The 23062-nt window shown below is 42.9% G+C and overlaps 1 protein-coding gene and 1 pseudogene across 4 annotated transcripts in view; one reads left to right on the forward strand and one right to left on the reverse strand.

Annotated features, from left to right (window-relative positions):
• Nucleotides 1-1057: 1057 nt before the first annotated feature.
• LOC148017812 (5.8S ribosomal RNA) lies at nt 1058-1198 on the reverse strand (annotated as a pseudogene).
• A 4575-nt stretch (nt 1199-5773) lies between these two features.
• LOC148017813 (RNase L inhibitor protein-like protein) overlaps nt 5774-23062 on the forward strand; it is a 94644-nt gene continuing 77355 nt past the window's right edge. Inside the window, exon 1 of one of the 4 annotated variants that reach the window (XM_087661677.1) lies at nt 5774-5956. In XM_087661677.1, coding sequence (XP_087517803.1) covers nt 5883-5956 — 74 coding nt within the window. In that variant the 5' untranslated portion in view covers nt 5774-5882. The other 3 variants (XM_087661678.1, XM_087661681.1, XM_087661676.1) reach the window with 3 other exon arrangements.

A 23062-nucleotide genomic window follows, 5' to 3' on the forward strand; every position in this document is an offset into this window, starting at 1 on the left:
CTATAAGTCTTCCAAGATTTAAAAAATAGAAAAGTGATACATTTTTCAAACATTGGCGTTGAGCTATTTTGAGGGGATTTTCATAACTCTGCCTACGTTGGATGTGGATCAGGTTTGTTTGGTTCGATTTGAGGTGCACCCATCAGTGCACACATGCATAGTGCATGCACTCTAGTAGCGCACATATATACTTGGGTACCCACCTTCACTTCACCTCCTAAACACTTGCCTAGCTACATTCAGGGCATTCATCTTCCAATGCACCCATGTTTATTACCTTCTATTTAGCCTCAACCTAGTGCACAATGCATAGTGCACATGTACATAGTGTACGTAGGCATAGTGCGAATGTTCACGATGCATGGTGCACATAGCCATGGTAGCACTAGCACCAACCCATATGGTAACTTCATTAATTCATCAACCTTGCACCTAGTTTGATACATACCACCCTTCGGACAGCTTGCATTAGCATCACCCCTAAACTAGTTTAAATTGAGCCACTTGGAGGGAAGTATGCGTTCACATTATGTCTATTGAATGAATTGGTTCGATGAGATGATTCATTTCTAAATATTCAATAATATATCTAGCATTTGAAAAACTCATTGTAGCTAGATACAAAGATAATTACTACTTCCCTACCATATGCTATTGTTAGGAAGCTTTGATAGCACACAAGGAATAGACAAGAGCAAAGGATGTGTATATCAAAAAGCATGACTATAGCATAAAAAATGAGCCACACATTGATATGTTAAATAAAGCATTACATGCATGCTCTTTCGATCATATGCCCCAAAAAAACCAATAAATGTATATTCGGTAGATCCATAAATTACACATGGAATTTAGGGCCTAGGGGGATGATCCCCCCAAAAACCCTACAAAGAGGAGCTCCACCCCCCTTTGCACCTCCCACCAACCTTCTTGGTGGGAAAAGCTATACCACGACATGGCATCCCTCTACCTCGCTATATGACAAACACGGACATGCGGATGATCAATTCTACCCTCCTCCTAAAGAAAGGTTGAGGGTGTGGGGGGGGGGATTTAGGGATGCTCGAGCATGCATGAGCCACGAGTGCAAGTTGCATTCAAAGACGATGATTCGTGGAATTCTACAATTCACACTACATATTTCATTTCATTGTGTCCTTCATCATTGTAAGAGCTACGATACACATAACGGAGAGTCATTGTGTTTTGTTTTCCAATCCTGTCGAGGGGAGGAATCTCAAACAAGAGAAGGTATAGTGCACGATGCATGATGCACAGTGCATGAGTGCATACGAGCGCATGTACACCTCACATCAGACCCACCTAGTGCATACCTATACTTCATCACACATCCACACTCACTACATCCTAGTGTACTACAAAAGTGCACTAACTCATCGTCTCAATGCATAATGCACAATGCATAGTGCCTGACGCACACATGCACACAAATTGGTACACATTACACAATGCATGTACATTGTGCACATACACAATGCACCACACGAAGTTATACACTCTCAACATACTCCACCTTAGAACATCCTAGGGCATTTTTCAAACCATAATTGCATATAATATAGTCATCTTAGTTTACCCTAGTGCATAGTGTATTAGTGCAATATGCACAATGTACATGTGCACAATGCACATGTGTACACATATGCCAATCTTCCACACCCACTTTTCACACCACCCTACATGGAATCCTCGAGCATACTTATTGTGCACGAGTGTTCTCAACCATTGTATATCACAAAACAACCGCACCTCATTGCACCATGAGTGCACACACATTCAACCAAGGAAATCAAACAAACCAAAGCTAAAGAAAGGGGAAATTGCATAGAAAAGGGGAACAATTGAGAGAGGGAAAACAACACAAACAAGAGAACTCAACTAGAACTCAAACTAAAGAATAATTGACTGAAGTACGAAGCACAAAAACACATCATTTTTTAATTTTATAAGGCTTGGAAGTCTTATAGCACTCAAGAAAAGTTCATGCGTGTGTTTAGATCCTCCCAAAGTTCTCATTAAGTTATTAATACTTAATAATGGATACTTAAAATTTTTTGGTAGACTAGCTTTGATCCTAGAAAAACATGTTAGGATCATGGATAAGTATCTTGTAAGCTTATATCTAAAATACTTGTATAGATGTCTTTCCCTTGCTTTTCCTTCATTAAACGTGTAGCCACATGACATCATTAGAAGAGTTTATAGACGAGAGAGAATAAATTCTACAAAAGATGAAGGAAAAATTCAACAAAATTCAAAAGAAATAGAATAAAACAAATTGTAAATTATTTTTTTCACAACAAATAAGCTTTGGCTCAATCCTTGTACAACATATACATCCACTTTCATATGATTATGGCTTAGAGAAAACCCAATTACTAAGACTATGGCTCAGTCAAATGCCAATTATTACAAAGACTATGGCTCAAAAGAAATCTAATTTTAATCAACCTAAAAGATTCAACGTGTACTATACAAGAACATAAGCATAAAACAATGTATTTATAGCCCAAAATCAAGCCTCAAATAAGCATAGAACAGTTCAATACCAAAACAACACACCTACATCAAAATATCCTATATAGGAGCAATACCATCCCTCTAATACATCACAAAACGTTTCCTAATCATAAAAAAACCTTTCCTTGATCTGTGTAGTGCACAAGTGGGATGGCTAAGGGTGGTGCAACAATGGGGTGTAGGTAAACTGCGGCGTGTGTTCAATGTTAAATGTAAGTACTAAATGACTAGTACTTGGTTGAAGCTCTACTTTGCCTCTTTTTGTGGGGACTCCATATCTCCTCTTAGAGGTCCCTCCCCTTTTATGGTGGCTCTTCTTGTGATGGCAATGGCAACTCCTCTCTTGTTATTGGGAGAGATGAAGATGTTGGAGATGATGATGAAGATGATAGACAATAATAGTTACTTCTAGGTTAGCCAATCATGGATAGTATGCAATAGACCAAAGAAGATGTTGATGCTATTGATGAGGAAGATGTTGACAACAACAGTAGTAGGTGCCTTCAACCCTTCATGGATAGCAGCCTCAAGCAAGGGATGACAATGAAGGGGGTATTGTAGATACTAAAAATGATAATGAAGATTATGGTGGCAATAGTAAGTGTTGTTTATCCCAACATGTGCTAATAACCTTGTGCACACAATAGTATGAATTAACATAGGCAAAGATGTTGATGCTAATGGTGATTATGTCGATGATGATGGTGCTCGAGATTAGCACACAGATCAATGTGTATGCAATGCTGTGGACAACAACGTGATTGTTGGAGGAATTGATGGAGGTGATTCTAATGAAGACAAAATAGAGTATCAATCTAATTTGGCTAGTCTAGTAGCTTGATTTTGTAGAGGAGATCTTGTATATGTTGACTACCTTGTAGATGATGATAGTAGCCCTAGCAAGCGTTAAGAGGCTGTGTGGATTGCAGGCATGGACAAGAGGCAAGGTGTGGATAGCATTTGTGATGATGACGATGGTATTAAGTAGTACTAGGCACTTATTTCCAATCTACATGGTTGTAGTAGTAGTAAGTGTTTGAGGGGATGCTGTGTGCTGGCAACAACAATAGGGTGGCTAGTAAACAATGATGAAGCTGAGGATGAAGATGGTGGTGATAGAGATTGGGAATGGGCAACATAGATGCTTTCAATTAGAGCAACACTTGCTTTTTTTGCTCTCTCTCTCTCTCTCTCTCTCTCTCTCTCTCTCTCTCCCCCTGTGTCCCCCTCCCCCTTCTCTTGCTCATTGGTGCTGGCAATGTAGGTGACGATGGAATCAATAATTCCTATGAGTTTTTTAATATACCGTGGAGATAATCATTTTTAAATATTAAATATTTAATTTGTATTGTGAGATAAATATTTAAAAAGATACACTCATCACTCCTAATTATGACTCAATTGTTCTATCATGAATCAAAGCATAGGACTCATCTTTTATACATTCAAGTCAATCTACAAACAATATCCAAATATATGCATCTATTTTGGAGTTGGTGGATGCACACTCCTTCTATTCCCCAACACAAAGCATATGAGTGGTTACATGGTCGATGTATCCTTGGTCTTGGCAAATGAAATCACAATATCATGCTTTACAAGCTTGATATCGGGACCATTGGATGCACACTCCTTCTATTCCACATTGCAAAGCATATGAGTGGTTACACAGTCAATGTGTCCTTGGTCTTGGCAAATGAAATCAAAATGTCATGCTTTATAAGCTTGATATTAGGACCATTGTCTTATCATTTCAAGAGTTTCAATCCACACATTCATGACTATCTCTCATTTAGTCTACTTACACACTAGATCTATGTCTAAGATAATGAGATAATGTGCTTACCTATCATTACCACATAGTCCTTGTATTGGCTAGCTACACCCTCGATCCATGTGCATGCTCCTTTGCCTTTGGTCTTGCTTTCGTTGTTGTTGCGATGGAGAGGACATACCATGATGAGCTTAAGAAGATGAAGAGATGAAGAAGGCTTCTTGATCCATGTTCCTCACTCTCTTGTGCTCTCAACTCATACATTCTCACTCCTATTGCACTCACTAAGAGATGAGATGGAGAAGAAGAAGAAATAACACAAGGAGCTTCTCATAACCATGTCTTTGATTTCTCACACACTCTCATACTCCCTCTCGCTCACTCTTACCCTCAAGCAATATTGTAGCAAGAATATAAGGAGGCAAAGTATGCATACACATGAACGGCTTGTTCAATTAGTTTTCATCATTTTCATAAATAAATCCTAGGGTTAGGGTTTCTTCATTCCCCTTGGGCATCCAGTCGCTTTTCTAGCCCTTTGACTGGGCATGCCTCCAATTCTATGTAGCTAGACCTTAGTCTTGGCAAAAAAATTGGCTAATACAAGTTGTAACCACATGGTGTCATTTTACCAATATAATTTGCATGTGGGAGAGGGAGCCTAGCTGGTTGTCAACAAGATATCTAATGAATTTTACAAAAACCCTTTTCTTTCCAAAAAATTGTTGGTCCTTTTTCACCTTGTAGTTAACATAGGCCCATTGCCATAAACACAGGGTGATTTTGTGCAAAGTTGCATATAGTAGAGAGAGAGAGTGTGTGTGGGTGCATGCGACATGCTATATATTTGAATGTGTATTGAGAGATAGTGCTTAAAGATCGATTTACGTAAGGGAAGTGCAACATTGCTTTGCAGCTAGCGAATTTGTATGGCATTTGAGAGATGAAAGTTAATATTGCCAATGGGGTCATAATCCCAATTGGTTTGAGTGTGGGTTGAGTTTTACGTGTGCACGAGTCCAAACGGTCTCTGGCCGCACATATATCTATAAACGTGTATTGGTAGGTAATATTATAAGGTTTGGGTGGTGAGAAATCAAGAAAATGCATTTTTCAATGTTGTAATGGTGAAATATCAAGGAAATATATTTTTTATGTATAGAGAAAATTGAGCTTACATAGAAAGCTTCTCCTTTTGATTTTCACTAAATTCTAGTTTTTCTATTTAATGATTTTCTTAGGTTTTTGTTATTTATTCTATGTTTAGCTGTATTTTGAGTCCAAGGAGTCCCTCCTCCTACCTTATTTAATGCAATACTTCCTAGGATTGCGCTAGGTGACTTATGGATGTGTTAATCCCAAGTTGTGTGGATTTTTATTTAAAATGTTTTTGGATACTTATTTACATACATGGCTATATAATATATGGTTAATGGGACAACAATCAATCCATGAGGCTAATTAAGTCCGAAAGTCCGAGAGTCTAAATAGTTCCGTTCCTAGAAGGCTGCAACAGAGCATATGCGGGATCGTATTTCCGCGTACGTGAGCTCGAGTCTTGAGCGAGATGGTTCGCAACAAGGGGAAGAAAGGAGCAAAGGGGCCAACCTCACGTTCAGCTGCCAAGCACAGCATCTCCTGGTTAGACTCCCTCTGCTTGACTTGCTAGGTAGGTGAGGCGTGGGGAATAAAACACATGCGTTTTCGTGTAGCGACTAACCTCCTCATGTCAATTTTATATAACTTATGACTGCCAATGAAATGTCATCACGGACGGAGTTGATGCTTTCCTAAAGAGTTCCTTGAGGCTTGATGGATTGCTTGGTTTCATTCTTGATTATACCACCCTCCACGTGCCGATCCACGACGACTTACACCACTCCATCTTTGGATCCTTCGATGGTTTCTCAAGCTACTCTTGCAATGGAGCCTCTATTGAGGCATTCTGGTCTTGATTTGGAGTACATCACTCCATCTACTAACCTTTCTTCTAGGGATCATTTAGAGATGCCCAACTCTTCTTCGGCTCATAGTCCTTCACAAGGAGCATCTCAGTTGGCGCACTCCTTCACAAGGTAACATTTAATCACCTCTAAGTTGAGGAAAGACTATCTACTTGAAACATTTCCATTGCATGCTTTGCAAGAGAAGGAAGTGTGTTTTAGGCAGGCAACATTGTAAATTCCAACATTTGAAAAGTTGAAGGAAAAGATGACTTGCAAGAGAAGGAAGTATCTTTTAGGCCGGCATCAATGGAAATTTCAACATTTGAAAAGTTGAAGGAAAAGATATCTTTTGTCTAGTGCTTGTATTACCAAAACTTAGGAAGTCTTTTGTGGTATACTTTGACACTTGGTGATAACATAGGGGCTATTTTGATGCAAAATGGTCATATATGGCCTGTGAGAGCCATGTTCTTCATGGTATAGAGAAAAAGTTGTACGTTTACAAGAAGGAAGTGTAAAGACATGCTCATCTATAGATGTCAAACACAGACGTATGACAAAGCACAAATTGATAAAGAACATAGTTAGGGTTAGGGCAACTTAGAGACAATGAACGGTGAAGAACATAATGAATGAATGAATGCTGAATACATGTACTATGCTCAATGCAACGAACACACTATGTAAAGGCGAAATACTAATCCCCAAACTCTCATGTCTATAGGACCGGAGCAAAGAGTATGAGCTAGAGAGTGTATTATACTTTGATGGATCTCAAAATGCAGCATGGTAGCCTTTATGAATGTTTGGTAGCAGCAAACACATCTTAGATGTGGCCGGATCAGTGATTGGCAAATGGGCAACAAAATGCAGTCAAATTTAATGACGTGGTAGGATGGTGATGATGATCAACAAAATGGTAACTCGTGTGACACATGGCAGCACAAGCATGTTAGAGATTTGGTCATCCCCTAGACAAGCATGTGTTGTATTAGGATAGTTTAGGATAGACTTGCACAGCTTGGAGTAGGTCGGATAGGTTTTATGTTGTTACTAACATTTCTTGTGTGGTATTGGCTATAGACCGGCAGGTAGGGCGGATAGGTGCCACATGGTGTTCAATTTTGTAATTAGTATTTTTATTCATTTCGATGTAGTCGGTCAGTTTTCAGCCTGCTGACTACATTTTTATTCATTTCGATGTAGTTGGCCAGTTTTTGGCCTGGCCAACTTGCTATATTCAATTATTTTATTCTCAGCCACTTATAGCTAGCTTGCCTTGGGTATCACACACATTTAGACCTTGGGTTTTTTTGTAGGTTAGAGAGCTTTGGTTTGTGATACTTCGACAGTCCGTTGTACATATTCTCGTTCTATATCCAGCATTCATACTGTGTAGCCTTCAGCCCATGTGTATCTGATGCATGGGTATACTTTGATTGGTGATAGTTCTTTGGTTTTTATGTAGGGTAAGGGTGATGTGTAATTGATTTCAAACGAGCATGGTGGTGCTTACAATTTAGAGGTTCTTTAGGCTTGGGCTATCATCTCCTTGTAGTGAGAGCAAGATTTGTCGACTTGGCCTCATGGTTGAGTTTGATAGCGACTCGTTTCAAGTTCTTGATGAAAAGACGAGACATATGCTTTTGCTAGGGGTACGAGGAGAATGGTGTCTATAAGATACAGACTTCTTTACCCTTCTCTTTTTCTTACTTCACTATCTCTGTTCAAGCTATGGCATGCTCGGTACGGCCACATCAACTATGAGTACCTTTGGAAGGTAGCTTGTGACCAGCTTGTGCATGGATTGCTAGATATTGGGGTGAGCCATATGCTGTGTGTATCTTGCATTCATGATAAATAACATAGAGTTGTGATTCCCAGTAAGGCTTTGAGATAGACAAAGGAGCCCTTGGAGCTTGTTTCTTTAGATTTGTGCGGATTGATAAGAATCGAGTGTCGCTCAAGGGGAGTCTTAACTTTATGTTGGTTGTACATGATTATAGTAGGATGGTATGGGCGCATTTTTTGGCATTCAAATTTGAAGCTTTCTTACAATTTAAGGATTGACTCTGCTTTGAGGAAAACCATTCACACAGGAAGCTTAAGACATTGAGATAAGAGAAAGGTGGAGAATATGTTTTTAATGGATTCTCTCACTTTTGTGCAGATCAAGGCATTCATCAGGAGTATGCTAATGCATACACTCCTTAAGAGAATGGTATTTTGGAGCAGAAGAATAGGAGTGTGATCATGATGGCTTGAACTATAATGGAGCATTAGCAGATACCGCAATGTCTTTGGATTAAAGCTATGGCCACCACAATTCATATTCTAAATGAGTCAGCTCCATCTTCTGTTTTACAGGTACGACTCCTTTTGAGGTGTTTCCTATATCAGGGTATTTGGATGTAATGCGTATGTATACATTCCAAAGAAACAGAGGGATAAGTTTGAGCCAGCTCCCAAGAGACAAGTGTTTGTTGGCTACAACTCTTAGTCATCATAGGGATACATAACATATAATCCTATCTCAAGGGATATCTATTCGAGTCAAGATGTGTAGTTTGTAGAGTTTCTAGCTTTAGAGGGGGTGAGAAGCACCCTATTCTTGGAGATCTAGGTGATAGTTGGGCACTGAAGCTACTTCTAGTGTAGCTTAAGGCTCCATTTACAGATGAGGAGATTGCTTCTTCATTGGCTTCTCCACTAGTGGATGCCTCTGAGTCTTCGATAGAGGTATAGTGGCGAGGGGAGTATCGGCCTTCTCCTCATTGGGCTTGTGGACACTCCGTGATGCTGGGATTGAGGGGCTTCCCGAGGGATTGCGGTTGCAGGATGGCTTGCAACGACCTTGGAGGAACGAGACACATTTCATCATGCTTATTTGTATTAACTATGGTTTGATGACTCGTGCCATGCTAGATAGGGAGTTGATATTGATAAAGGAAGCATTACAGTCTGATCATTGGGGTGGAAGGTTGTGGAGCAAGAGCTAGAGCCTATTGAACGGAATGGTAGTTGGTCTCTTGTGACTTGGCTCATTCATTGCAAGTTGATTGGAGTCAAGTGGGCCTTTAAGGCCAAGTATCTCAATGATGGTACACTCGACAAGCACAAGGCATGGTTGGTTTGCCAAGGGTTTTGCGCAGAGGCTAGGTGTTGATTTTCATGATACTTTTGCCCCCTTAGCTTGTATAGCAACCATTCAGATTGTATTAGATCTTGCGAGCCATAGGAGATGGCCAGTTTACCAGTTGGATGTCAAGCTTGCGTTCTTGAATGGTGACTTAAAGGAGATCGATATAGAGCAGCCTCTTGGCTTTCCTTCCCTAGATGGTAAGGTATATAGGTTAAAGAAGGCCCTCTTTGGGCTCAAATAGGCTTCTTGTGCTTGGAATGAGAAGATAAGACTCATTTCTTCAAGACAGGTTAGGTATCAGAGATCTACATCCAATCCAAATTTGTATATCCACACATCAGTTGGAGAGCGTGCGGTGTTTGTGCTTTATGTGGACGATCTCATCTTGACAGGTGACCATGTCCAAATGGTCAAGCAAACTAAGAAAGCACTCCATGAGAAGTTTGAGATGATAGATATGGGGCTTCTTCATTTCTTTCTAGGTCATGAGATATGCCAGATTGAGAGGGGGGATCTTTCCCTCCTAGCAACGACATGTATAGGAGCTCTTGACCACTTTTGAGATGTAGGAGTGCCAAACCATTTCTACTCTCATGGATCCAAATTAGAAGGCTATGGCTCATATAGATTCCTTGTTAGTGGATGCTTCCCGCTATAGCCAGTTGATTGTGTCATTGATATGGCTTTTGAATACTAGGATTGATTTTTGCTTCCTAGTTGGTTTGTTTGCAAGATTTATGAGTGAACCTAAGACGGAGGATAATGTGGCACATTTGTTTACCAAAGCACTTTCTCAGGCTGTTCTTGGTTAGCATTCTAGATCCTTGAGCCATATGCCACATCGAGGATCTAAAAGGGGGTGTTAGAGATTTGGTCATCCCTTGGACAGCAGACACAGGCTGTGTTAGGACAGTTTAGGGAAGATTTATGCAGTTTGGAGCAGGTTGGACAGGTTTTATGTAGTTGCCAACATTTCTTGTGCTCTGATGAAAATCACCAAGACAGAAGCCGCCAGCACCAAAACACAGCCTGGGAATAGGTCGCCAGCAGGAAAAGAGCCGCCTGGAGATGGAACGACAGCCAGATCAGCAAAACGCAGACTGGAGGAATGTCGCCCAGCTGTAGGAGTCGTCGCCTTGACTGAAAACGCAAGCAGGAAGTGGTGGTTGATGATGTGGCAGCCTCTGGAGGGGGCGCCTGCAGCAAACGCAAGGATTGTGACCTCCTGGAAGGGCCGCCTTGGCTGTTGGGGATGACGCCAGCAGCAAACGCAAAGGTGTGGGTGTTCTTCCGCGTAAATCTCAGCTCCGTGTACTCTCCTTCGGCTCTGATACCATGTGAGAGTGCGTTGCGGAAGAGGCAATGCGAACACGGAGGGAGAGAGAGAGAAAGCAGAAAATAAGGAAGAGAAATCTGCACTGACTGAAATGAATGCTGAATACAAACGGGAAGGCGGAAGGAGACTGATCAGTCCCTGCATGCAGCCCACAGTGTCAGTGAGGGCACCAGATCAGGCTGATGATGATGGCAGCACCACCACGGGGGAGGAGTGTCGGAATCTGCAAGAAGACAAGTGATCATGTGGGGAGGGGGGCTGCCTATAAATAGGCAAAAGGACAAACCCTAACCCTAACCCTAAAATGGGCGCAAACCCTAAAAATGCCCTAAAATGGGCGCCCCACAACAGTGACCAAAAAGTGGCCGGGCAGCCAATGGCTGCCCACTAAAAGAGGCCAAAAAGAAATACACATCCTAAGACAGCAAGTCAAGAGTGACTAGCCTCCCCCATCATAACACATGATAGACATGTCAGGGCTCCTAATGTCCTCGTCTAACTCAGACTGAGGCTCACAGGCAGGAGATGACAAGGCATGACAAACATGACTGCTAACAGTGATGACGCGACCAGTAGCATGGAAAGCTAGTTGAGCTGGAGGGTCATGGGCGCGCTAGGTCATGGGTGCGCTAATGCTGTTGGTGCTTTTTAGGGGGTTGTGGATCCTTGGGGGTAGTAGGGACTCCTGCGGTCGGCTGGTGCATCCGAGGATTTATCTCAATGATGCAAATAAGTGCGAAGGAGGTTTGGTGATGAAGAAGGGTTAGCAGGTACTACTGTAACTGGCCTGCTCACTGGAAAGGGCAGTAGTGTACAACCAAAATACATAAATGCTTTCACCCAATTTACAGTCGTCCACTTTACCTGAACTTAAAGACACAGAATCAAGAAGAAAAACAGGAAGCTAAAATGCTCCTGTTGCCACACAAACACCCTGTTGGCCCCTAAGTTAGGCGCCCCTTGCGGTATTTCTTTATTTTTAAAAAGAGAGAGAAATACAATGGGCTGTCTTTCACCTATTTTGGGTGAAATTTGGCAGCATAACAGAACATTTACTGACCCAAAACAAGTTGACCAGGAGGGGAAACTCTGTCCAAGTCTGAAACTTCTGGTTGGAGTGCAGAATTGAACATTTCAGTCTGCTGTAATTACTGGTTCAGACTTGTTCTGAAACCTGTTTTCAACTCATACTGTTCCCTGTACTGTTCAGCCCACAGTAACTACTGGTTCAGACCTGTTCTGAAACCTGTTTCAGCTCATACCGATCCTTGCACTGTCCTGCATCATCTGGGCCAAGTGCCCCTTGATTCTGACATCAATTGGGCTCTGAAATACCCTCTGAACAGTCCAGAATCAGTTCTGATTTGGTGCTGTTTCAGACACCTGCTTGGTGAGGTTAACACCCTCACCTGTCCCTGCTGGGAACTGCAAACAACTGCTCCTGTTCGTGGAGAAAGGAGGCTCTTGCCTCATGCAAAATCAGCATATTCCACACAACTGTACCTGAATCAGAAGAAAGGCCCTTGGATTCTGCAACATAACCATACTGTCAGGGGGAGAAAGAGAGAGTAGGAAGCAAGCTCAGCCCTCTGTGCATCATAGACAAAGTAGGCCAGCTCTCAAGAGCTCTCCATCTGCAACTGTTTTTCACAAATGAGCCCCTTTCAGCCCAAAAACTGCACGCCAGCCCTCTTTAAAGAGGTAAGTGCACAACTTTGTGCCAAATGGCAGCACTGTAAGATATTTCCCGTTCTAACCTTCCGGTTTAAAATTCTCCATCCTCGGTTCAAAATTTGACCTCGGCACAGACCAGAGGATTAATCCTCGTACAAAAACGAAGATAATGACGCGAACAGATTCTGGGGTCCAAAAATAGCAACTCCCTAAATTTTAGGAGTTGCTTCCATTGCATCCCCACTAGTCTTCTGACCATCTTTACAGACTATAGCTACATCCAAATTTGTAATGTAGCTCAACTGAAAGTGAATTTCCACTGGTGACCCCACATGGACTAATCTCTTGTAGATTTGTCCATCTTCACTTTGAACTAGTCTCTTTCAGGCTAATTCTTCAATACACTTGTCCATATACACGTTCACAAGTCTCTTCCAGGCTTGTCAATCTACAGTGCCATCAGTCTCTTCTAGACTTGTACTGGACCTTAACTGTCCAGTCTTGACTCACTGGACATTCCTGTCCGTTTCACATACTGGCCATGCAGCTCAGGCGTTTAGATTTCAAGAGGGATCCTTGCAAAAAGAAAAACCAAATAAAATATGTAATAAAGAAATCAACAAAAAGGTAATAGTTGTCACAGTCTTGTGACATAAAGCACTTCCTCTCAGCCATTAAAGCCTTTCTCTCTTCAAGAGACTAGCGCACAAAAGGTTTCTTCTGGTCCTTTGACCGCTGTCCAAAGAACTTGGCTGGCTTCTTCTTGAACTGCCAAGGTTTACCTGTGCTCTGAGAAATCTGAGAAACCTGTTTTCCAAATGGCTTCTTTGTTGAAAATTTCTCAGATTTGTCCTGTTTAATGCTGCCCCCAAAACCACTTGACTATCCCAACAATAATGCATTTCTTGTGGTAGCATTCTCAATTAACTGAGTCAAAGTGGTGACCTTTGTCTTTGTGCAATAATTCCGGAGTTCCTTGGGCAGCCCACAGCAATATTTCTCTATCTGCTCGGTCAATGGCACAACCCTGTAAGAAGTGACTGGAAGCAAAGCCTGCTAAAACTTCTTGTTATAGTCTTCTAGATCCTTGCATTTAGATGCATCCAAATTGTGCCAAGCTGACATAACATCAATCTCAAATTCATTGGTCAACCAAGCAGAAGCAAATACTTGCTTAAAGTAAGTCCAAGTGGTAGGAGCCTGTCCTTGCATCAACAGTGTACTCCACCACTGACTAGCATTGTCCTTAAGAAAAGTGGCAGCTTTCCGAACCTTAGATGAGCCATCAAAGGGTCCGTAGGATATGCGTGTAACATAGGAACACTAACAGGTGGCATGGAAGTTGCCGGACCACTGACTACAGGGCTTGTAGACACAATGCTTGCTTGCTGATTTTGATAACCAGCCATACCAAAAGTGCCCTGTGGCATGCCAAAACTACCCTGAACACTGTGAAATCCAGGCTGCATGCCTATATTACCATACATGGGGTTTGGCATAAAATCCTGTGCACCCCCAAACACTGTTCCTGGTACATAAATCTGGTTTCCAGGTGCATAACCAGCCATACTCTGAAATACAGATCCATCTCCAAAGTACCCAGGATGTACAGAGGTCGGTGGGAAAACCTGTGGTAAAGCCTGAAAACTGTTTCCTTGTCCATTTAAACCAACATTTGGTAGCTGTAAAGTGGCTAGCTGAACTGGCAATGCCTATGTAACTAACGTTTCCGCCACCTGTTCCTGGACGGTCGGAACCAATCTTGGAGTCTCAATTGACTCCGCAAGCTGCCTTGGTGTTTCTAGTGAATCTGTAGCATGCTTACCCTTATCCTAGACCTCTACTGGATCTGAAATCTTTGCAGATTGCCCAACTTGCTGTAAAGGAAGGGAGGGCTGCAAAAATGCCAAAAACCTTGGATTTTGCATCACTTGAGTAAACATACTTACAGCAGCAATTAACTGAGTCTTGAAAATGTCTTCTTCCATAGAAGAAGCCGTAGGAACTTGTGGCTCAACCATAAGAGGAGGAGTAACAAACTATGAAGGTCTAGAAGACTCTCCCACTTCATGAACAACAGGAATCTCCTGTGATGAAGAGGCTTCCTCTCTGGTGTCTTCCTTTCTATCAGCCATAATGCACAATTCTGTGTCTTACACCCAAACAAACCCTGGCTCACTCTTTAGGGAAAAAGTGATTCAATCCCGGCAATGGAACCATGTAACCGGCCTGTTCACTGGAAAGGGCGGTAGTGTACAACCAAAATACAACAATGCTTTCACCCAATTTACAGTCGTCCACTTTACCTGAACTTAAAGACATAGAATCAAGAAGAAAAACAGGAAGCTAAAATGCTCTTGTTGCCACACAGACACCCTGTTGGCCCCTAAGTTAGGCGCCCCTTGCGGTATTTCTTTATTTTTAAAAAGAGAGAGAAATACAATGGGCTGTCTTTCACCTATTCTGGGTGAAATTTGGCAGCATAACAGTACATTTACTGACCCAAAACAAGTTGACTAGGAGGGGAAACTCTGTCCAAGTCTGAAACTTCTGGTTGGAGTGCAGAATTGACCATTTCAGTCTGCTGTAATTACTGGTTCAGACCTGTTCTGAAACCTGTTTTCAACTCATACTGTTCCCTGTACTGTTCAGCCCACAGTAACTACTGGTTCAGACCTGTTCTGAAACCTATTTTCAGCTCATATCCTGCACTGTCCTGCATCATCTGGGCCAAGTGCCCCTTGATTCTGACATCAATTGGGCTCTGAAATACCCTCTGAACAGTCCAGAATCAGTTCTGATTTGGTGCTGTTTTAGACACTTGCTTGGTGAGGTTAACACCCTCACCCGTCCCTGCTGGGAACTGCAAACAACTGCTCCTGTTCGTGGAGAAAGGAGGCTCTTGCCTCATGCAAAATCAGCATATTCCACACAGCTGTACCTGAATCAGAAGAAAGGCCCTTGGATTCTGCAGCATAACCATACTGTCAGGGAGAGAGAGAGAGAGTAGGAAGCAAGCTCAGCCCTCTGTGCATCATAGACAAGGTAGGCCAGCTCTCAAGAGCTCTCCATCTGCACAATTGTTTTTCACAAATGAGCCCCTTTCAGCCCAAAAACTGCACGCCAGCCCTCTGTTAAGAGGTAAGTGCACAACTTTGTGCCAAATGGCAGCACTGTAAGATATTTCCCGTTCTAACCTTCCGGTTTAAAATTCTCCATCCTCGGTTCAAAATTTGACCTTGGCACAAACCAGAGGATTAATCCTCGTACAAAAACGAAGATAATGACGCGAACAGATTCTGGGGTCCAAAAATAGTAACTCCCTAAATTTTAGGAGTTGCTTCCATTGCATCCGCACTAGTCTTCTGACCATCTTTACAGACTATAGCTACATCCAAATTTGTAATGTAGCTCAACTGAAAGTGAATTTCCACTGATGACCCCACATGGACTAATCTCTTGTAGATTTGTCCATCTTCACTTTGAACTAGTCTCTTCCAGGCTAATTCTTCAATACACTTGTCCATATACACGTTCACAAGTCTCTTCCAGGCTTGTCAATCTACAGTGCCATCAGTCTCTTCCAGACTTGTACTGGACCTTAACTGTCCAGTCTTGACTCACTGGACATTCCTGTCCGTTTCACATACTGACCATGCAACTCAGGCGTTTAGATTTCAAGAGGGATCCTTCCAAAAAGAAAAACCAAATAAAATATGTAATAAAGAAATAAAAAAAAAGGTAATAGTTGTCACAGTCTTGTGACAACTGTAGGCATGGAAGTCTCCTTGGATTTTCCTTTATTGCATCGAGCTTCCATCCCCATCTTTGTGTCTCCCAATCTAAAGGAGGAGCATGCTGCTTGGGTTTGGATTGGCTAGGTTGAGTAATTTGTTGCTCAGCAAGATGGGGGCCCACATTTTCATCTTGATCCATAGGCTGATCCACCAAGGCACTCTTTCGATCAGGATCATCTGCCAAGAATATCTGCCAAGAAGTGACACAACTGACCACAGGAGAAGTAGTGTCCAACAAGAGTATCCCACTTGAGCTGAACCAGAGAGGCTGCATACCATTGTAATTGAGGTGTAACCAGTTGGGTTTCTTTTTGGATGTATTCCATAGCATACATAGTGGATTTTTGTTGGCTGCCTTTAGGCTAGGGGGCGCTAACACATGACTCACTGCGGTCATTACATCCTTGAGGAGGGCCCAATAAACAGTCGGGCAACACTCCACTTCCACCCATACCGAACATGCTTGCTTGAGCAAGCATTGGAAATCAGCCATTGGATACCATGAAACTGTTGAGCAAAAATTGCATCAGTCTGACTTAAAGAGCCCCAAAACATGCTTAATTAATGAAGAAACCTTATAATTTAAAAAGAAATGTGATTCTAGAAGTTATTGTGTTCCACATGCCAAACCCTAATTTGGTTGCCCCAAACTTTCTATAAATAGGTATGTAACCCACCTCTCTCCCTATCTCTTTTTTGCAAGTTTCAAGAGTTGTATCTTTGCTGCCCACATCCCATTCGCCACCCTGTTCGCGCCAAGGACATCGCGGTTAGACTTTCACCTTGATGTATGCCACCATCTGGCGCTTGATTCTAGTTTTCATCTTCTCTTGTTGGCTGTTGCCATCACCCTGGACCTGTGGCCTGGTCTTCTGGAGTTGCATTTACTACTGTCACCACTTGTTGGAGTTGTTGCTATCACTCTCCAAGTGTCACCTGATAATCTTTTGCGTTTGGTGTTTTCTCCCTCTTCTGTTTGTCGCTTGGCTCTTGGTAGCTGTGTTTGCACTCATTTGTTGTCACCTAGTTTTTCTCTCTCCTTAGGTACCTACATTTCTAGTTTTGTTCTCTCCAACTGCCTATCTGCATCAGATCGAGTCTTCCCTGGCTGTATTTGTTGGTGTTCGATACACAGAGGTTGCCTTGTTGTGTTTTGGGTTCCGTTTCAGAGTACGACACATTCTCTAGCTCATAACCTCTGCCTTAATCCTAGAGATACGAGAGTTCGAGGTTTAATATTCATTGCATAGTGTATTTGCTGCATGAGCATTGTATATTCATTAGTCATTCACTTCATAATTCATTGTGCTCACACTGTCTTTGAGTTACCCTAACCCTAATTGTGTTATGTGTTATCAGTTTTTGCTTTTGCCGTACGATTGTTTTTGTGTTTAGAACATTACTTCACAGAAACAATATTCACCAACAGTTTCTTAAAAAAGAGGGGCTATTGATGAAGAAGAAAATCCCAGGCCAAAGGAGAACGAAGCGTAATCTCATAGAAGCCACACTGACCAGCAAAAATCTCCTCCACACCGTCAATCTGAAGAAGCGATGTCAACCACTAACGGATTTTGGTCAGGATGGAAATCTGGCTAGTAAAGAAGAGGATGACACCTCGCTCATGAAAGGTAGAGAAGGAGCGATAAACCTCCTAAGTATTCACCTATGTGTCCAAGATCTCTTCCTCCACACAAGCAGGCATGGCTCGATGATTATGCTCTATATACTCCTTCAAAAGAGAGTTGGCAAACTTTAGCAATTGGTCCCAATTTGGCTCTTGCACATCCTACGAGATATAAGGCACCTAGGCATACGAGTGTGGTAGCGAATCACTCGAGCTAGGGGCCTTAGGAGCTGCCGAAAATTCTTCATGCTTGCTGCGTTTGACAGAAGGCTGAACGTCAATGGGAGATGACGCCATCTCATCAGTGTAGGACACCTTATCTTCTTCTAGTGTGTCATCGTTAACATGCACTACATCATCTTCGACGTCCATGGCCGGTTCTCTGGTTGCGGAAGGTGAATCAATGAAGTCCATGAGTGGGTATCAATAGGCCAGTCACCAAAGTAGGCCTCCAACAGGAGTAGCGCAGCAAGGCACTGCAAGAAGAATGGCTGCAGGTCACAGTGTAGAAGAGCTGGGCAGGCTCTCTCTCTCTCTCTTTGTGTCCGTTTCTTTATCGTCAGTGCTTGGACACTTGCTTGGACACATGTACGGGTAGTAGGATGGGAGGAGAAGAGCAGCCCACAGGAGGATGCTAAGACACTTGTTGACAAAATTGGGGCTTCAGACGTACCTATCGTCAATGCTTGGAGAGTGGGGAAAGAGGACTCTTAAGTCCAAGGCTCTAATTCTTCACTTTGGGGACAAGAAAAAAAAGGCCTTCCTTTCCAAGAGGAGAGTCCTCAAGGGTGAGAAGATTTATTTGGATGAGGACCTTACCTCAACACAAATAGCGCATCGCAGAGAACACATGCCCAAGGTATTGGAGGCTCGCAAAGAGGGAAAGTGGGCTGTTTATAGGAATGGACATTCATCATCACGGACAAAAGGACTTCATGACGGTACGAGGCCTATGAGACACTTCGGATGTCAATATGGAATTGTAATGGAGCCTTACGCTTGTATGTTGGTTACTTTGAAGATAGCTTCCGAAATATAGATATAGCAATGTACATAGAAACACACCAATGTAAGGGTAGCTGACTACCAGACGTGCGGGGATACAAGTGGGAAAGTGCATTTCGTCCAGTAGCGAAAACCAGGAAGCACTAGGGGTTCTGGAGGTGTGGCCATACTGTACCGAGAAGACCTCAAAGGGATAGTGCAAGTAATAAAAAGAGATGATGATGCACGATATTTATGGATTAGGATACATGTAGGAAGACTACGGGGTATATTCATTGCAATATGCTACTTTCCTCTTGCAAATTCTACCTATGCCACACGAGATGGATCTCCCTTTGATGTACTTTATGAGGATATGATGAGATATACTAGCATTGGGGACATATTATTAATAGGAGATTTCAATGCACGCATTGGGAGATAGACAGAGTGACTTTTATATGCATGATAATGCCATGTTCAAAGAGATCGACATAGATGAAATAGGCCTACGCAAGAGAACCCAGGATAAAGAAGTGAGTACCTATGGGACACACCTATTGACTTTGGGAAGTGCACATAGACTAGCTATCTTTAATGGTCAGCCACAATGGCTAGGATCTGACAATCTGACATGTTGGAATCACAAAGGAGGGGCAAGTACTGTGGACTACTTGATAGGCTCACCAGCATTAATACCAGAAATCCAAAACTTTAGGATATCTAAGAGACCAATTGGCACAACAGCAGATCATGCTATTTTGACATTCATACTCTCTTGTGTACATATGAAACATGAAACACCATGTCTCCCTAAACATCCCAAATACTACGTTACAAAAGACACCTCACACATCTACAGTGGTTCTCTGCAGACCAGTTTACATACATTGGACTTGAGTAGATCGTTGGAAGAATGTAAAAGGGATTTAGCAGAGGCTATAGATGGATCAGCCATGTATGCATTTTCACACATCTTGCCATGATGTAGACCCACACGATCTATTGCTCCCCACAATAGCCGGTATGATGATGAGTGTAGAGTCATCCGAGCTCGCTTACAGAGAGAAGTGGAGCTAGGCGCTCAGACACATCGCCAAGCAAAGGTGTTCTTCAAACGCCTTGTGCGGAAGAAGAAATGAGACTACTTAGCGAAAGCAGAAGCAAAGATGTATCAACTATTTTTGGGGCAGGATAGCAAGAGCGCATGGAAGATGTTTCATGAAAGACAACCCCCTATATAGATTACATCACCAGATGCTTGGCTTGACTATGGGAGACAGCTGTATGACCTGCCAAGACAGCCACCTATGTAGTCCCCACAAGCTTGTAGATAAACACAGTGGTCTTTCTTTACATGGAAAATGGTTAGGGATGCAATTTATAGATTAAAAAATGGGAGGGCACAGGATGAGGATGGACTAGTAGTAGAACATTTCTCACATGCTTGTGACATATTAGCACCCATATTAGCACATATGTTCAATAGAGCAGTATGTGAAGGTTTCCCTAAGAGTTGGTCACACAATACTATAATTCCGCTATTTAAAAGTGGTGATTCCCTGATTCCTAGCAACTACAAGACTATCATGATCGGTCATACTTTGCCCAAGATATATGGATCTATATTGGAGCATGAACTCAGTGAGTGGGCTGAAATGCAAGGCAAGAGAGCACAAGGACAGGCAGGTTTCAGATGAGAATATACCACACTGGACCATATTCTCACACTTAGAGTCATTATTGAGGAGGGTCGAGCCCGAGACAAGAGGATCTATTGTTGCTTTGTAGACTTTCGCAAAGCTTTTGATACACTGCCTCATATACGCATCATGCAGAGAATGCAGGACATTGGAGTACCAGAGGGTATACGATGGGGTATCTATGCATTATATGAGGCAGTGACAGGTCATGTACGAGCACTTGGGGGGCTATCAGAGAGGATTGACAGTACCATAGGAGTGAACCAAGGGTGTCCACTTTTACCCACATTGTTTGGTCTATACATAGATGAAGTGTCTGATTACATAGATCGAGGAGGAGGAGCTGGAGCGAGCCTGGTAGGGGTGCTGATACCGATATTACTGTATGCAGATGATGTTCTCATTTCAGATTCACTGGAGGGATTGCAATGCCATCTAGATGCTTTGCACATCTTATGTAGAGATAAAGACCTCACACTGAACCTTGGGAAGACTAAAACCATGGTTTTCAATACTTCAGCAGCATGGGTGACTAGATCTATATACCAGTTCACATTTGGGGGAGACATACTGGAGCATGTGACGGAATATGTTTGTTTGGGAGTCACCTTCTTTGGTCCATGTTTTTCGTTGAGAGGGGCATTAGAGGCACGTCTGGCACGTGGATATGCAACACTAGGGGCACTCGAGAGTCAATGTGCTCACATACAGTTCCAGGAGCCCCATACCAAACTTTGGTTGTTTGACACCCTAGTCACACCTACATTACTCTATGGAGCAGAGGTATAGGGTTGCAGCGTGTGCCACATGTATCTTAGTCCACTCATTGATCAAATTGGAGTAGAGAGGGATTATTATGATGGTTGGGATAGCATGGAAAGGCCATTGATCATGATGATAGCACGCATGATTAGGAGTAAGCCCTCCACCCCACATCCCATTGTTAGAGCAGAGCTAGGAGCAACGCCTATAGTTACGGAGGCACTCTTCAGGGTAGTGATCTTTTGGTACAGACTATGGGAACTTCCACGCCATAGATACTCTAGATTGGCACTAACCTCATCTAGACAACTAGCAGCAGGAGACGAGAAGAATTGTTGGTTTTCACAGATGGCTATTTGGATGAGCTTACATGGTTTGGATATTGACCCTCTTTCACCTTTGGATTATAGCCTTGATTGCCCTACACTTTCTCTCAGCCGATTAGAGTTGAACTAGGTGATTAGAGTTGATATCTTGAGGATTGAGATAGCAAGGACATGGATCCATCCACCACTCCCTCTAGGATCGAGGATGGAGTTCTATAGGAATCATTTCTTGTGTCTCTTTGATGATGGTTTCACTATTCGGCCGGCATATATGGACACCCATCTCTCCCATAGCGTATGGGTTGCTATCGGACAGATTTGCACCTCTTCACATAGGCTTCAGATGGAGATAGGCAGATGGACAAATACCCTAGCAGAGGATAGGACTTGCCAGCTTTGTGGTTGAGAGCTTGAGACGGAGGAGCACTACATATGCAGATGCGCAGTATACTATGATATACAAGGACGGTACCATTGCCTCTTCCATGATGGATTTGGTCCCCTTCGTTACGTCATGGAGTACGAGGACCAGAGATGCCTAGGTCTTTTCCTCCTGGAGCTCGAGAGGCACCGAACTGCACTACTGCAAGACAGGAGGCCAGCTCACCCAGAGGGACACACATAGAGAGTAGCGACAGACTTCTTCTACAGAGCCGACCCTACTGACACTACCAGCCTAGCAGAGATAGAGCCACCTCGCCAAACACCTTACAGGCCACACCGTGGAGTCACATTGGATAGAGCCATTTCCCTTCGTCGAGCATGACGACTCTGTCTACCAGGACCGCGTCCGAGGAGGCCACACCACAGCCAGATTAGAGCCATTATCATGAGACACCAAAGACTCACCACCAGGCATATCAGCAAAGCAGCTAGGGACCACATCATAGCTGAGATCATGTGCAGATCTTAAGATCAGCTACAGCTCATAGTCTCCACCACACTTTTGTACATGGTTCTATCAGATCTGATTCTCCTTTCCTTTCCTTTCCTTTTCTATCAATGGAACAACACTACACATGGTTCAACCCTAGTATAGTCCCATTGTATAGTTATTTTCAGTATTGTTTCATAGGCCACCCACTTATTTGTAATGTTATCTTTACCTTACTGATGAGATGACATTAGACATGGATGTACTCTGGATTTTGTCTCATAGGCCACATTGGCCTTATGTAGATGTTAATATATCTTTCTTTCTTTCTTTCTTCTATGGCGACCTGCAAAAACAATACTGCGTGCAGAGAAAGGGGAGGACAGAGCAGTTTGCAGGGCAGCAGCTACGCAATGCTGCTTGCGCTGGTCTGACAAGCTACCGTCTTTCTCTGTCTCATGCTGTACAGAGGGGAGCAGAAATGCCCAGGGGCAGCGGATGCGTGCAGGGCAGAAGGCATGAACAGGCGCCCAGGTGACACCCCACAGCAGGGGTTGAGCATGACAGCAGTTGACC

Source organism: Lygodium microphyllum, chromosome 21 (genome assembly GCF_053477565.2).
Source record: "Lygodium microphyllum isolate KBCC chromosome 21, Lygodium_microphyllum_v1.1.10, whole genome shotgun sequence".
NCBI lineage: Eukaryota > Viridiplantae > Streptophyta > Polypodiopsida > Schizaeales > Lygodiaceae > Lygodium > Lygodium microphyllum.